General features: G+C 41.4%; 3 protein-coding genes across 3 annotated transcripts; 2 read left to right on the top strand and 1 right to left on the bottom strand.

Moving 5' to 3' along the window:
- Positions 1-1,492: 1,492 nt before the first annotated feature.
- On the bottom strand, positions 1,493-4,620 carry MBD-like (methyl-CpG-binding domain protein 2). Its single transcript, XM_022831436.2, has 4 exons — positions 4,125-4,620; positions 3,058-3,391; positions 2,487-2,744; positions 1,493-2,142 (listed from the first exon to the last, which is right to left on the bottom strand). The coding sequence occupies exons 1-4, from the start codon at positions 4,217-4,219 to the stop codon at positions 2,032-2,034; spliced, it is 798 nt and encodes a 265-aa protein (XP_022687171.1). The 5' UTR covers positions 4,220-4,620; the 3' UTR covers positions 1,493-2,031.
- Positions 4,621-4,838: 218 nt separating this feature from the next.
- ksh (transmembrane protein 167A-like protein ksh) lies at positions 4,839-10,549 on the top strand. Its single transcript, XM_022831439.2, has 3 exons — positions 4,839-4,983; positions 9,404-9,513; positions 10,166-10,549. The coding sequence occupies exons 1-3, from the start codon at positions 4,981-4,983 to the stop codon at positions 10,269-10,271; spliced, it is 219 nt and encodes a 72-aa protein (XP_022687174.1). The 5' UTR covers positions 4,839-4,980; the 3' UTR covers positions 10,272-10,549.
- LOC111259425 (uncharacterized) lies at positions 5,151-8,792 on the top strand. Its single transcript, XM_022831427.1, has one exon. It carries the CDS (start codon positions 5,790-5,792, stop codon positions 8,427-8,429), a length of 2,640 nt encoding a protein of 879 aa, XP_022687162.1. The 5' UTR covers positions 5,151-5,789; the 3' UTR covers positions 8,430-8,792.
- Positions 10,550-10,814: the final 265 nt, after the last annotated feature.

Genomic DNA, 10,814 nt, shown 5'->3' with positions numbered 1-10,814 from the left:
TTACGTGTGTGCGCTTTTTAAAACAGATTATCACTCTCAAGCTGCAGAAGCTACAATACAAGTGCGACAGATCGTAATGCCACTCGGAACGGCGCATGTATATTGTTACCGGCAGGAAACGTACGGGTCAGGATTAACATAATGTTTATTATATGAATAAATTATCCACGAGGTGTTACCGTGTAAATGATTACAGTTTATATTTGAATTGGGAATTTTATAAGGGCGAGCTGTAGACAGAGGTCATTGTATTAAATTTGGTAGATAAAGTTGCCACAAGTTGCTGATTGGCTAATCTAGACCTTAATATGCTTGCAATTACGCCAAAAGAAAGATTAAATTAAAAACAGAGATCTAATTCAGCGACTTTAGATCTTAACGAAAAAACACTACAGGATTTTATATCGATTGCGAGTGGCATCTATCACTACTCTTACTGAACCCATAACTTTCAAAACGCGGGGGGGGGGGGGGGCAACAGTGAAGTTTAAGAGAGATCGGACACAGATTTAGTGAGCATAATCTGGACGGATTAAGCGCAGCCTACCGGGAGAAGCCCACATTGCTTCAGGATCTTACGAAGCATGTTAATTTGCAACCAGTTTTTACATAGATCTGTAATCGTCAATGCAAACTAAACTTTCCACCACCTGTCTTTTCCCTAAAATGCTACTTACATTCTCTTTGCGATCAACGACAGCGCTCCGAGTAATCAAAACGAAAGTCCAAGGAACGCACCCGAACACACCCATCGTTGCGAATATCAAAGTGAGGCAATGTATGTGCTTTCAGTCCACAGTGTTGGCTAAAGCGTGCTTAAAATGCTTATACCTAACTTAGATATATTTGCTAAATTTGTACTGGGTCCTGCTTTAGCGCATGATTTAGGTACCTTTTTATTCTGTTAACTGCTAAAACTCTTCGATTGTTCTAGGACTGTTAAGCTGTATACCACAAATTTGACTAGTTTCCTGTTTATAAATGCAAGTGCAGAGCTGTGATCTAAAGAAAAAAAATTCAGAAAACATTTACTTCCTATGAAGAGCCTGCTGCTACTGTTCTAGTGTCGTTAGAACTGTCTTCGTGTTAGTCTTACAATTTTTCTTATAAACGTTTTTTTATTTTTCAAGTTGATATGTCTCCTTATATTTCGGATGCCACTTTGAAAAATCGGATTTTTTTGCCATAATATACGGATAATTTCAGAACGCTTTGTTAGGTCGTCAGCATTTCTCTCTGGCATCTAACGAGGTAAGATCTAGCGAGATGTTCCATCGGTGAGTCGCAAATGTACTGCAAAATTCCTGTAAGATTTTGTCTATTTAAAATACGAATACAGATGATGTTGGATGGGAAGGGAAAATAAATTTTGTTTTCGGTTTTCTCGTTTATGATTTCGATCCCCTATAGAGTTCCTTAATGATTAATTCCAGCACTTTCACGCACATGAGCACGGAAAGTCTTGGTTAAACTAATTGACACGAGTCAGTCATTATTATCAGTTGTATATATATATATCTCATTTATTACAGCATTCTTCTATGTTTCTTTCTAAGTACTTCTTTTGAGCTGCTCGAAAAAATGACCTCTATACGATTCCATATTGACAAACCTGGTCATGTGTTATCACATGCAATCAACATATTACTAGTATTTTTATAAATATTAAATCAAAATCATATACGGGGACAGCGTGTACAATCATTAATATTCGTTAACTCTGAAGCTCATTTTTCCTCTTTTAGGTCTGTTTGCGTGAACATAGTTTATGCATCTCCTAAAGTGTCTACCAAGCGTAATGTCCTTCTACATATACTACCGTGGCACGTATACATTATGTATATATATCTTACTAGTTAGCTGAATAAGCGAAGCTTTTGTGGGTGTACATGCACGCTTTATGTATAAACAGTCTATACTAGATATTGGTAGACCGTGGTCGCACCACCGAGTTGCTGCAACTTCTTCCAGCGATCCTTGCAGAACCAGGTGTTTTACAGTAACACTAGCCGGCAGGCTGAAAACCCCCAATTATTGTTCGACGATATTACGTAATTCCTGTAGAGCAGCCTGCAGCTGTTTTCGGGCCATGACAACCTGTTCTTCTTGCTTTCGGATATCTTCCTCGGTCACAATCAATGCCTAAGAAGTGCAGAGTGGAAAAAGGTGGAATATAGTTAAATTCGGTCGACTAAACAGTTTATTTCTTTCGATTTGAATTGTGAGGACAAAACAAACAAACAACAATAAACAATGACATTTATATTAATGGAAAAACTAAATATAACCGTTTTTAGTATAAGTAATGAACATACTCAATATGATCAAAGTGACATCAATATGATCAGTATGATATAATCAATATGATCAAAGTGATCAGCAATATATAACAATAACAATAGTATTTAATTATTCTGATAAAAAGCAAAGACGAGGTAATGGTAGACTGTTGTTGTATGACAATGGCAGCAAGCTTGCTAACCTACCTGCACAAGAGGTTGATCGGGGTTAATATAAACTGCCGGATGTCTGTCTTGCTGTCCCTTGGCATGAAGTTGACCTACTACAGGACCCTGCGAAACGTGCAGTGCCGTGGCCACGCTTCGAAGCAGCGTGTCTTTACTGAGGTCGTGCGAGATTCCCCGTATTCCACGGGGCAATTCTAGAGGTGACTGTGCCAAGCCGTTGCGATCGCTTGTGCCCAATCGTTGGAGGCGGCGTTCCCAGAATAATTGAAACGGAGGCTAACATTCACAAACAGCAGTAAAAAAAATCGACATCGGTATAAATTGAAAGTGTTCGTTCAAGAACAAAACTTTTCTTAATACACCCAGTTATTATGTTTGAATTAACGATCGTGTATATAGCTACAAGATCATAAGAACTTTCAAATGCTAAACTAAACTGCATGAATTGGTTCTTTTCCTTTGCATAATTTATCTCCGATTAGATTAGGCGTTGTACCTATAGGAGAAGCATTCGGACCAATCAGATAACTGTAGGAACAGAAAGATCGCGTTTCCTAATAAATGCAATACGTGACGTCACCTAGCTTACCTGCTTAGGCTTATCATTCGAAACGATAGTTTTAATGTCATGTTTTGTAGACGTGTAATCCTTCATATTGTGCACAACAGTAACCGGCTGCTTAAAAATCGACGCTGTTTGTCGGATGGGTGCGACAAGGCATGCCTCGGCCTTAAGACCCCGAAGGTATTCATAGGAAGGGCCTCCCCCGTTTCCTCCACCCGTTACTCGACTGTGTTGGCGCGCTTTACGTGCTGCGACTGCGCTTAGCTTACCGGATCGGAAGTCGAACGCCGTCAAATCCACAGCATCACCGAGAGCCTTGGCAAGCTGCTGTTTCGACCGGTACCTCTGCCCGTCAGGGCTGATCGCGACAAGCATTATCATCATAAAGAAAAATGCGCAACACAAATTCTAATGCAATATTTCATTTTCTCTCGTACAGACGAATTATACCTTAAATTAAATTTAACTGTTTAATCGTCTACGTTTAAATCATCATTTTGCATACCTTGCTTTTTAATTACTCGCGTTGAATTTTTGATCGTGAAGTATATCTCATTTTCAAATTTGTATTATAGATTTGCACTCAATCTAGCCAGACTAATGCGCCTATAGTATAATACTTCAGCCTCATTAAGTGAAGCTTTCAATAAAGCCAATTAAGAAAAATCTATATGCTGCTGAAGTTGAACTAGTGATAGCTATATATCTCTAACAGATATCTATCTAGATAATAAAAGTAAATAATCTTTTTTTCAAGACACTGTCTTGCTATCGAACATTCAATGGCATGACCTATTCAACCAAACTGTAACATGGCAGTACTGACTGCAAACTTCGTAACACCCTTTTTTGAAAAAAATTTGACATGTAGGTAAGCGGCCTTTTATGTCCATTAATCAATTACATAGGTCAACTTTCGGCAAATAATTCTCTACAGCCCAACAAACTTTGTAATATGCTTGAAAGCTACGGCATTATAAAATACTATTAGTAAATAGATATGAAAAACATTTTTATTTATATCATAATTGAAAAATAGCTTTTTTAATTATACAAGCGCGAATTAAAAAATATAATTAAACTCTATTTACCCATAGTAAAAGACGTCAACCTTTCCGGCGGATAGGCCCAATCTCCGGGCTTGTTCTTCGCGCCTCCAGCCTTTTGGCAGGTACAGGTCTGCCATTTAGGCTGTTTTCTCTTATATGTTCACCACCGGGTGCTAACTTTGGGGCACTGAAGCTTATTTTACAGCCAAGTTAGCAGCTTCTGCAATCGCCTTACAACTCAGCGGCTCGTCAGAAGAGCTTCGCAATCCAGTAACATACTACAAGCACCCTGGCAACTTGAGGACAGCCTTGTAAACCTTTTGGTGACAACCACCCTCATCGAATATACCTATCTGTGCTACAGTTGATAGTCTGTGACAGGCTAATGTCGACTACGCTTAGCGCTCATTTGCCATTGCTAAAATCACATTTTTATGCAAATCGGAGCTATGCAAGAAATTACTACAGGGCTTCGAAATCGTTTGAATGGCACCCGCGATGAGGGCGTCACATAATAGCTGCTAGCCAGATGCGGAGCAGCTTCTCAGTGCTGTTGATTTGTTATTATAGTTGTGAGTTTGTGTTGATATGCTCTGGTGTAGCACAATTATTAAACACAGGCGGTACTTCGAAAGTAGCATTGGCATAGCTCACTCAGAGCCGCTAGGCTCACATAAATATTTTTGTCGGTTAGAACTCAACTCCATTTGATTATACCGCTAGGGGAAAATTATTGAAAGGAGCAAGCTAGAATTTTAAAAGACAACGCACGCCGATCGGTTCTAAGCGTGCTTTCGAAATTGTGTCTAAATATGATCCATGCGACAACGTCAGCTGATAAGTCGAAGACTCTTCTAATGTGGTGACAGTTTACCGATTGTTTCATCTCGTCTAAATCATGGTAAGTAGATAAGCCAAAAAAATGGTCCCGGTACTGGATATGGATATACTATGGATAAAATGCGGTTGCGTGTCGGCCATTAATAGTTACTATCATCGTACGCGGTTTTATTGCATATCCAATTTTTTCCCTTTCTCTGTATAGACACCTTACATATTTACCTTTACGTAAAAGCCGTGCGATGTAACGTGGTCTGAGAATTTGTCTCGGCGTTTGTTCACCGGAATTACATTCACTGTAAAAAGTCTTTACAAGTTGCTAGATGGCTCAATGTTGGTTCTTCGAAATGATAATAAATATGTCGCGCTGCTGCTATCTTCAGCTTTACATAGGCACCGCCCCGTACTCTTCGAAACAGTTCCAAGATGGCGCTCTTTGGGTGTTTGTTGTATGCAATTCGCTCGTGATTTTGAAAAAAGTACGCCCCTAGAGCTTCTGAAAACAGTAACTAGTGTCAATTTCGTGTTATTATAACTCTACTGATTCGAGGCAGTGACTGTGTTATTGATTCGACTTCGCCGTTACCGCAGAGCTGGACCGCTAAGTGCAGAGCGTTAGGGCTACTAAATGCCGAATTTTCGCCAAGATTCAAGTTTAGATTGAGCGCTAAATGAATTGCGACCCCGACATAACCAGGCATCCGATGCGGAATCTTAATGCTTGGGGTCAATAAAATACCGTATATGAACTCGTGACGTCCATCCTTATACAGTCAATGGGTTGTTACAGCTTGCTTAGCAGGGGTCAGCTAGTTGATCGGCTTCGCGTTTGTAGTAATTAAGTGGACATTTATCTGATCAGCTGAAATGGAAGAAAAGGTCGACTCTCAGGAGATGGAGTTCGAGACCGTCCAGCTGGAACAGCTGGGTCTGTCTGCCGAGCCTGAGGGGGCAGAGGGTACTCACATTCTCGTGCAGGAGGAGTCAGCGGGGGATCAGCTAGCAGCAGAAGGCGATCTAATTCGTTGTACTCAATGCGAGCGATCATATAAAAGTCGTGATGGACTGAGGTCTCATATGCGGAAAGCACATCGAAATAATACAACTCAACAAAAAGCTTCCCTGGACCAGGTCTGTTTAGAGGTTGACTGTAATGCCGCGTTTCATTCAAAAGCTGATCTATGTTCACATCTGGAAAACGTGCACAATATTCAGCTCGATCAGCTGTCGACATTGTTCCCCAGTATTCCGCGATTCTACGCTTGGATGGAGGAGTACCAGGAGACGACCGGAACACGCTTTGTGCGCACTTGTGGGAGTAAACAGTTTGCCCGTACAGGCACCCGAATGCAGTTTATGTGCCATCGCAGTGGCAAGTGCCGAGGCAAGAACACCATGTTGAGGTTGCGTAAAGAACGCGCTCACGGCCCTGTCAAGCTTGGCATCCAATGTGTACTGCATTTACGCGTTCTGGAGCGCCCTAATGGTTCAGTCGAAGTTGAGGGCTGTGTATCTCATTACGGCCACACTGTCGAAGAGCAATTTATGTCTTTGCTCCCGTCACATCGGTGCCGCATTGCTCGCTTCATTCACCTCGGTCAGCCAGCGCATAAAGTCGCTGAACTTCTGAAGCAGTTGACGTATTCAGCGTCGCCATTGGCGCGGCTTTCCTCCGCCGACGTACGCAATATAGAGCAATGCTTTGGTAAGCAGTTTACCGAAAGTGTTGCTGTCAGCATGTTTGCTGAAGTCGGTCGTATACTCGAAAACTCTCCTAATATGGTGCTCGTCCATAAGCCAAGTGAAGCCGAGGTGGAAGGTCTTGATCCGGCGGAGTTCTACGCCGTCATCCTAACACCACAACAACTCGAGATGTTCCAAAGGTACTCAGCACGCATCGCTGCCGTGTGCGCGGACGCTGTTCAGCAGTTTAGCTTCAGTATTGTCACATTGAACTGTTATGTTCGTGCTGGCGAAGATGGTCCGCTCGTTTTCCCGCTTGCTTGGTTTATCACAAGTTCATCCGAGCCCCAGCTTTACATCCAGACATTTTACTATGCTGTCGTAGGACACACCGGCAAATTCAACTGCGATATGTTTTTCTCGGATGACCACGACGAGTACTTTGTGAATTTTTTGCACACGTTTGGCCGGGGTAAGGTGCCAAAAAAGCAAGTCAATCTTTGGCAGATGAGACACACCTTAGAGTTAGCTCTAGTCCAACACGTAGCGGAACCTTCTAAGGCGCTAACGGTTAGCAGTTGCTTTGATGGTCTATTTAAATCGCCGATAACAGTGGAAGAGTTCTCGAGAAATCTTGCTCGACTGCAGGACGTTCTCGTTACCGAAAATATCCCGCGGCCGTTCGTTGACCTGTTTGATACGGTATTCGTCAATAGGAGCCTTCTATGGGCACCATGCTATATGGGCGGCGACTGCGCAACTATATATCGTGAGTTTGAGCAGGAACACACAACAATGACTCTCTATCTTGACCACATGCTCATGAACCGCTGGGGAAGTAAAATAGTTGATGGGCTTATCTCATATAATTCCCCGTATAACATTAGCTCACGAACAAACAGCAATCCGACTCCGGACGAAACTGAGGTCCAGGCGACATCAAAATTTGTTCACCGAACACCTGACGGTGACTTCACCGTAGTTCACACCGGGAAAAGCTGCCAGTCCGGCTGCGAATCCCGTTGTTCATGTTGCTATTGTATCCACGAGTTTTCATGTTCATGCTGGTGGGAGCTAGGGAACCAGGTTTGCGACCATATCCATGCCATCGTTGACTACCTTCAAAGGAGCAACCATCCCGATGCACATGCAGTCGCACCTGTTAGTGAGCCACTTAGTTACAGATTGCCTCAACATGCAGAAAAATTGGATTTACTGGGAAGCGAATTAGCTCGATTGAAAGAAACGCTTCAAGCACCGGAAACAGACGAATCGTTTAGGATGTATATGGGCCGACTTCGGTCATTGCAAAACGTCGTCTCGGGACTGATTTCTGCAGCAGAGGCTGCAGGCTCAGGTGCTTCGAGCGTCGACCGGAACCACCATGTCGTTCAAATGGAAAACAGAGCTGAACACTGCTCAGAGAAGGCTAGCGATGTTCAGTCGTCTATGCCGTCCGAAGTGGAGGCTGCCACGGGCTCTGGAATCGTATCCGAGCTAACAATGACACACAATCCTCAAATGGTGACGGTTGCCCCTCTGTCAAAGGTACACGTGATCGTGCCCCGTAATGTCGTCGTGGACACGGTACCTCAGGCACAGATGGAGCAGTGGGCAGCGAACATCCGCCTGCACCAAGAACAGTTCAATGCCGGACAAACAGGAACGGAGTTGGTGCGAGTCGTCCTGAGTAATGCTGCCAACACGCCAGCCGCGTTGTTGCTTTCAAGTGGCGAACGTGCAAAATTTGTAGCCATGGGCAAGCGAGCTTCGGACGTAACGACCACGCGAGTTGTGAAAGTCATCCGAGCTTCTAGGGAGTGATTATTGAATCGGATAAACGAAAATTATCGTTGGCGGGAATGGGAAACAAAGCAACAGAAGTTTTCAAAGTGACATTAGTATTTAACTCAAACATTTGTATTTGTGGGCTAAGATTTATTTTAGTGAGTGGACCAAATACGCTTACCTGCTTTAGAATAGCTAGCTTGGCTTCAGGACAATAAAGTAGCATTGAAATTTGTGGAAACGGTATCTCGAGCGCAGTTTTGTAGAAACATTCTGTACATATAAACAACATGCGTTTCGTAGTAGTTATTTTCCTAGAGAACCCAGTAAATCACCAAAATGTATATAGCAAGATAAAACAGAATTTGTTAAATAAATTTATTACAACATAATTTCTAATCTGGTGTTTTTGTTCTCGCAATGGATGAGGCACAATACTAGACGCTTTGCCCATTACTTCTAGATGATTAGGTATAATTCGGGTAAACAAGTATGAAATATTCCTTTAGTAATGGAAGCATGCAGCAGCTTTAAAAAAGATGAGCTCGGTTCATGAATTGCTTAAACTGCTTAAGCAGTTATCTTCGCTTTTGCCCCTACGCAACTCAAATAGCGCAGTATTGTCAGGAACTTTCAATATGTAATTCCACTACTTTTTATTTGGACTGAATCCCATGGACTAATTATTAGAAAAAAAATGTAGGTTCTTAACATTTTCTTAATCCAATCAAAATTACCGTAGATGCACAAGTGAATTAAATCAATTTCAATAGCATTTAAAGATCATACGAATGTAGGGCACTCATGAATGTAGGGAATGTATATGGTACTCTATATGGTAGTTTGTCATATATATATACGAATGCTAATCACTGGTATTGCTCAAAGCTGCTTGACCCACTTATGAAAAGGGCGAAGGTAGCTTGCATTCAGTGTCTGTTATTTGCATAAGTATGTAATACAATGGGCTCATAGAAGCTGTAACTTTTATATCTTTTGTTTGTTTTTAGTCGGCGATCTTCAACTTCCAGGCGCTTTTGACAGTGCTTTTGCTGATGATTTGTACTTGCGCCTACGTACGGTCCCTTTACCCAGCATTGCTCGACAAAAATAAGCAGGGGTTCGTGAAAAATCACATAGTTAGTTTTCTTTAACGTTGCCTCTTCTAAGCAATTTTCTGCCTTTGGCCTTTTTCTTTACTACCTTCTAAGCTTAGGTTATATTAGTGCGACGAGGACTTATCAAAGATTTTATGGCCGGGCACTTAATGATATTCACACCGATAAACTATGTACGTAGTGAATCGGGTTACCCAGTCGATTTAGAAATAAGGGCGGAGACCTTCGAGGGCATCTGATCTTATATTTACTTTGTCATTGGTTTACACTGGTCAAAATGTTTTGAAATTTACTTCCAATACTGCCATTAAGCGTTGCTTTAAACGTTTGTCCTCTATTACTAAACAAAGGGCGGCTACACCCGGTTCTGAGTTTGAAAGCTAGTATGCACGTAGTTTTAATAGGAAAAGACGTTACCATCGCATTGTCATAAGGCTTGTTCGTGGTGATCTGCTATCATGCCGTAAACATATTTTTATTGCTCTAATTTAGTTGATGTAGCTTAAGCGACTTTCGATCATCATGTGCGAACCGACAAATTTTTAGCGGTTTCAAAGACAGATATTTGACTTTTAAAATAAAACAAGCTGCCATTTTTCAATTATAAAGAAGCTTTTCTAAATAGAGCGTTTCCTTTCTCTTACCTTCTTACAGGTTAAGGAGCACTTTATGGAAGCTTGCCCGCATAGGAGAACGTCTCAGTCCGTGGGTTGCATTATCTTGTTTAGCAATGGCGTTCACCGATGTATTTCTCTCGTAAAGGGGGCGCACTCTTTTTTGGATAGCTTTCTATAAACGGATACTTACACATTGTTGTAACATACCTCATTATCATCGCGACAAGTCAACAATACTTATCATTCGTTTTCATGGCAACCGCTTTTTTATTAACCACAATTGTTATGTAGAGTATGGTTTCGGTATAACATGAAAGCTCTTGACGATATCCTGGAAGTATAATTTTGCGTGCCCCTCATGCTACTGGTGCTCGTCTCGTAACTTCGTATAAATAAAGTATTTTTATAATGAAATGAATAATCTGTCGTTATGTTGATCATATTTTGCATTCAACTTCCTTTTTCTATTTACTGAGGTGCTACATCTAATGAGCTAATACGATTAGGAATATACATAAAAATAACCATTTATATAAAACGAGCTATCGTTTAAAAGTATTTTGCAACCTTTTATGTCGGTAAGGCAACACACGAAACTGTCAGGCATATAGAAGCTGAAATTTTAACTAATCCGATTACATTTCTTGAATGTTAGAGGTATTATAATGACAATGTAAATTTTATAA

Source organism: Varroa jacobsoni, unplaced genomic scaffold (genome assembly GCF_002532875.2).
Source record: "Varroa jacobsoni isolate VJ856 unplaced genomic scaffold, vjacob_1.0 scaffold_330, whole genome shotgun sequence".
Taxonomy (NCBI): domain Eukaryota; kingdom Metazoa; phylum Arthropoda; class Arachnida; order Mesostigmata; family Varroidae; genus Varroa; species Varroa jacobsoni.
Note: the sequence above shows the minus strand (reverse complement) of the source record. Positions and strands in the feature narration are given on the sequence as shown.

Excerpts from the sequence above, each read along its gene's own strand:
- LOC111259425 (XM_022831427.1), top strand. The coding sequence starts at position 5,790 with ATGGAAGAAAAGGTCGACTCTCAGGAGATGGAGTTCGAGACCGTCCAG.
- ksh (XM_022831439.2), top strand. Across the intron at positions 9,514-10,165 it reads CTCGACAAAAATAAGCAGGG|GTTAAGGAGCACTTTATGGA; the intron begins GTTCGTGAAAAA and ends ACCTTCTTACAG.
- MBD-like (XM_022831436.2), bottom strand. The coding sequence starts at position 4,219 with ATGGCAGACCTGTACCTGCCAAAAGGCTGGAGGCGCGAAGAACAAGCC. Across the intron at positions 3,392-4,124 it reads GTTGACGTCTTTTACTATGG|CCCTGACGGGCAGAGGTACC; the intron begins GTAAATAGAGTT and ends TGTCGCGATCAG. Across the intron at positions 2,745-3,057 it reads CGAATGATAAGCCTAAGCAG|CCTCCGTTTCAATTATTCTG; the intron begins GTAAGCTAGGTG and ends TGTGAATGTTAG.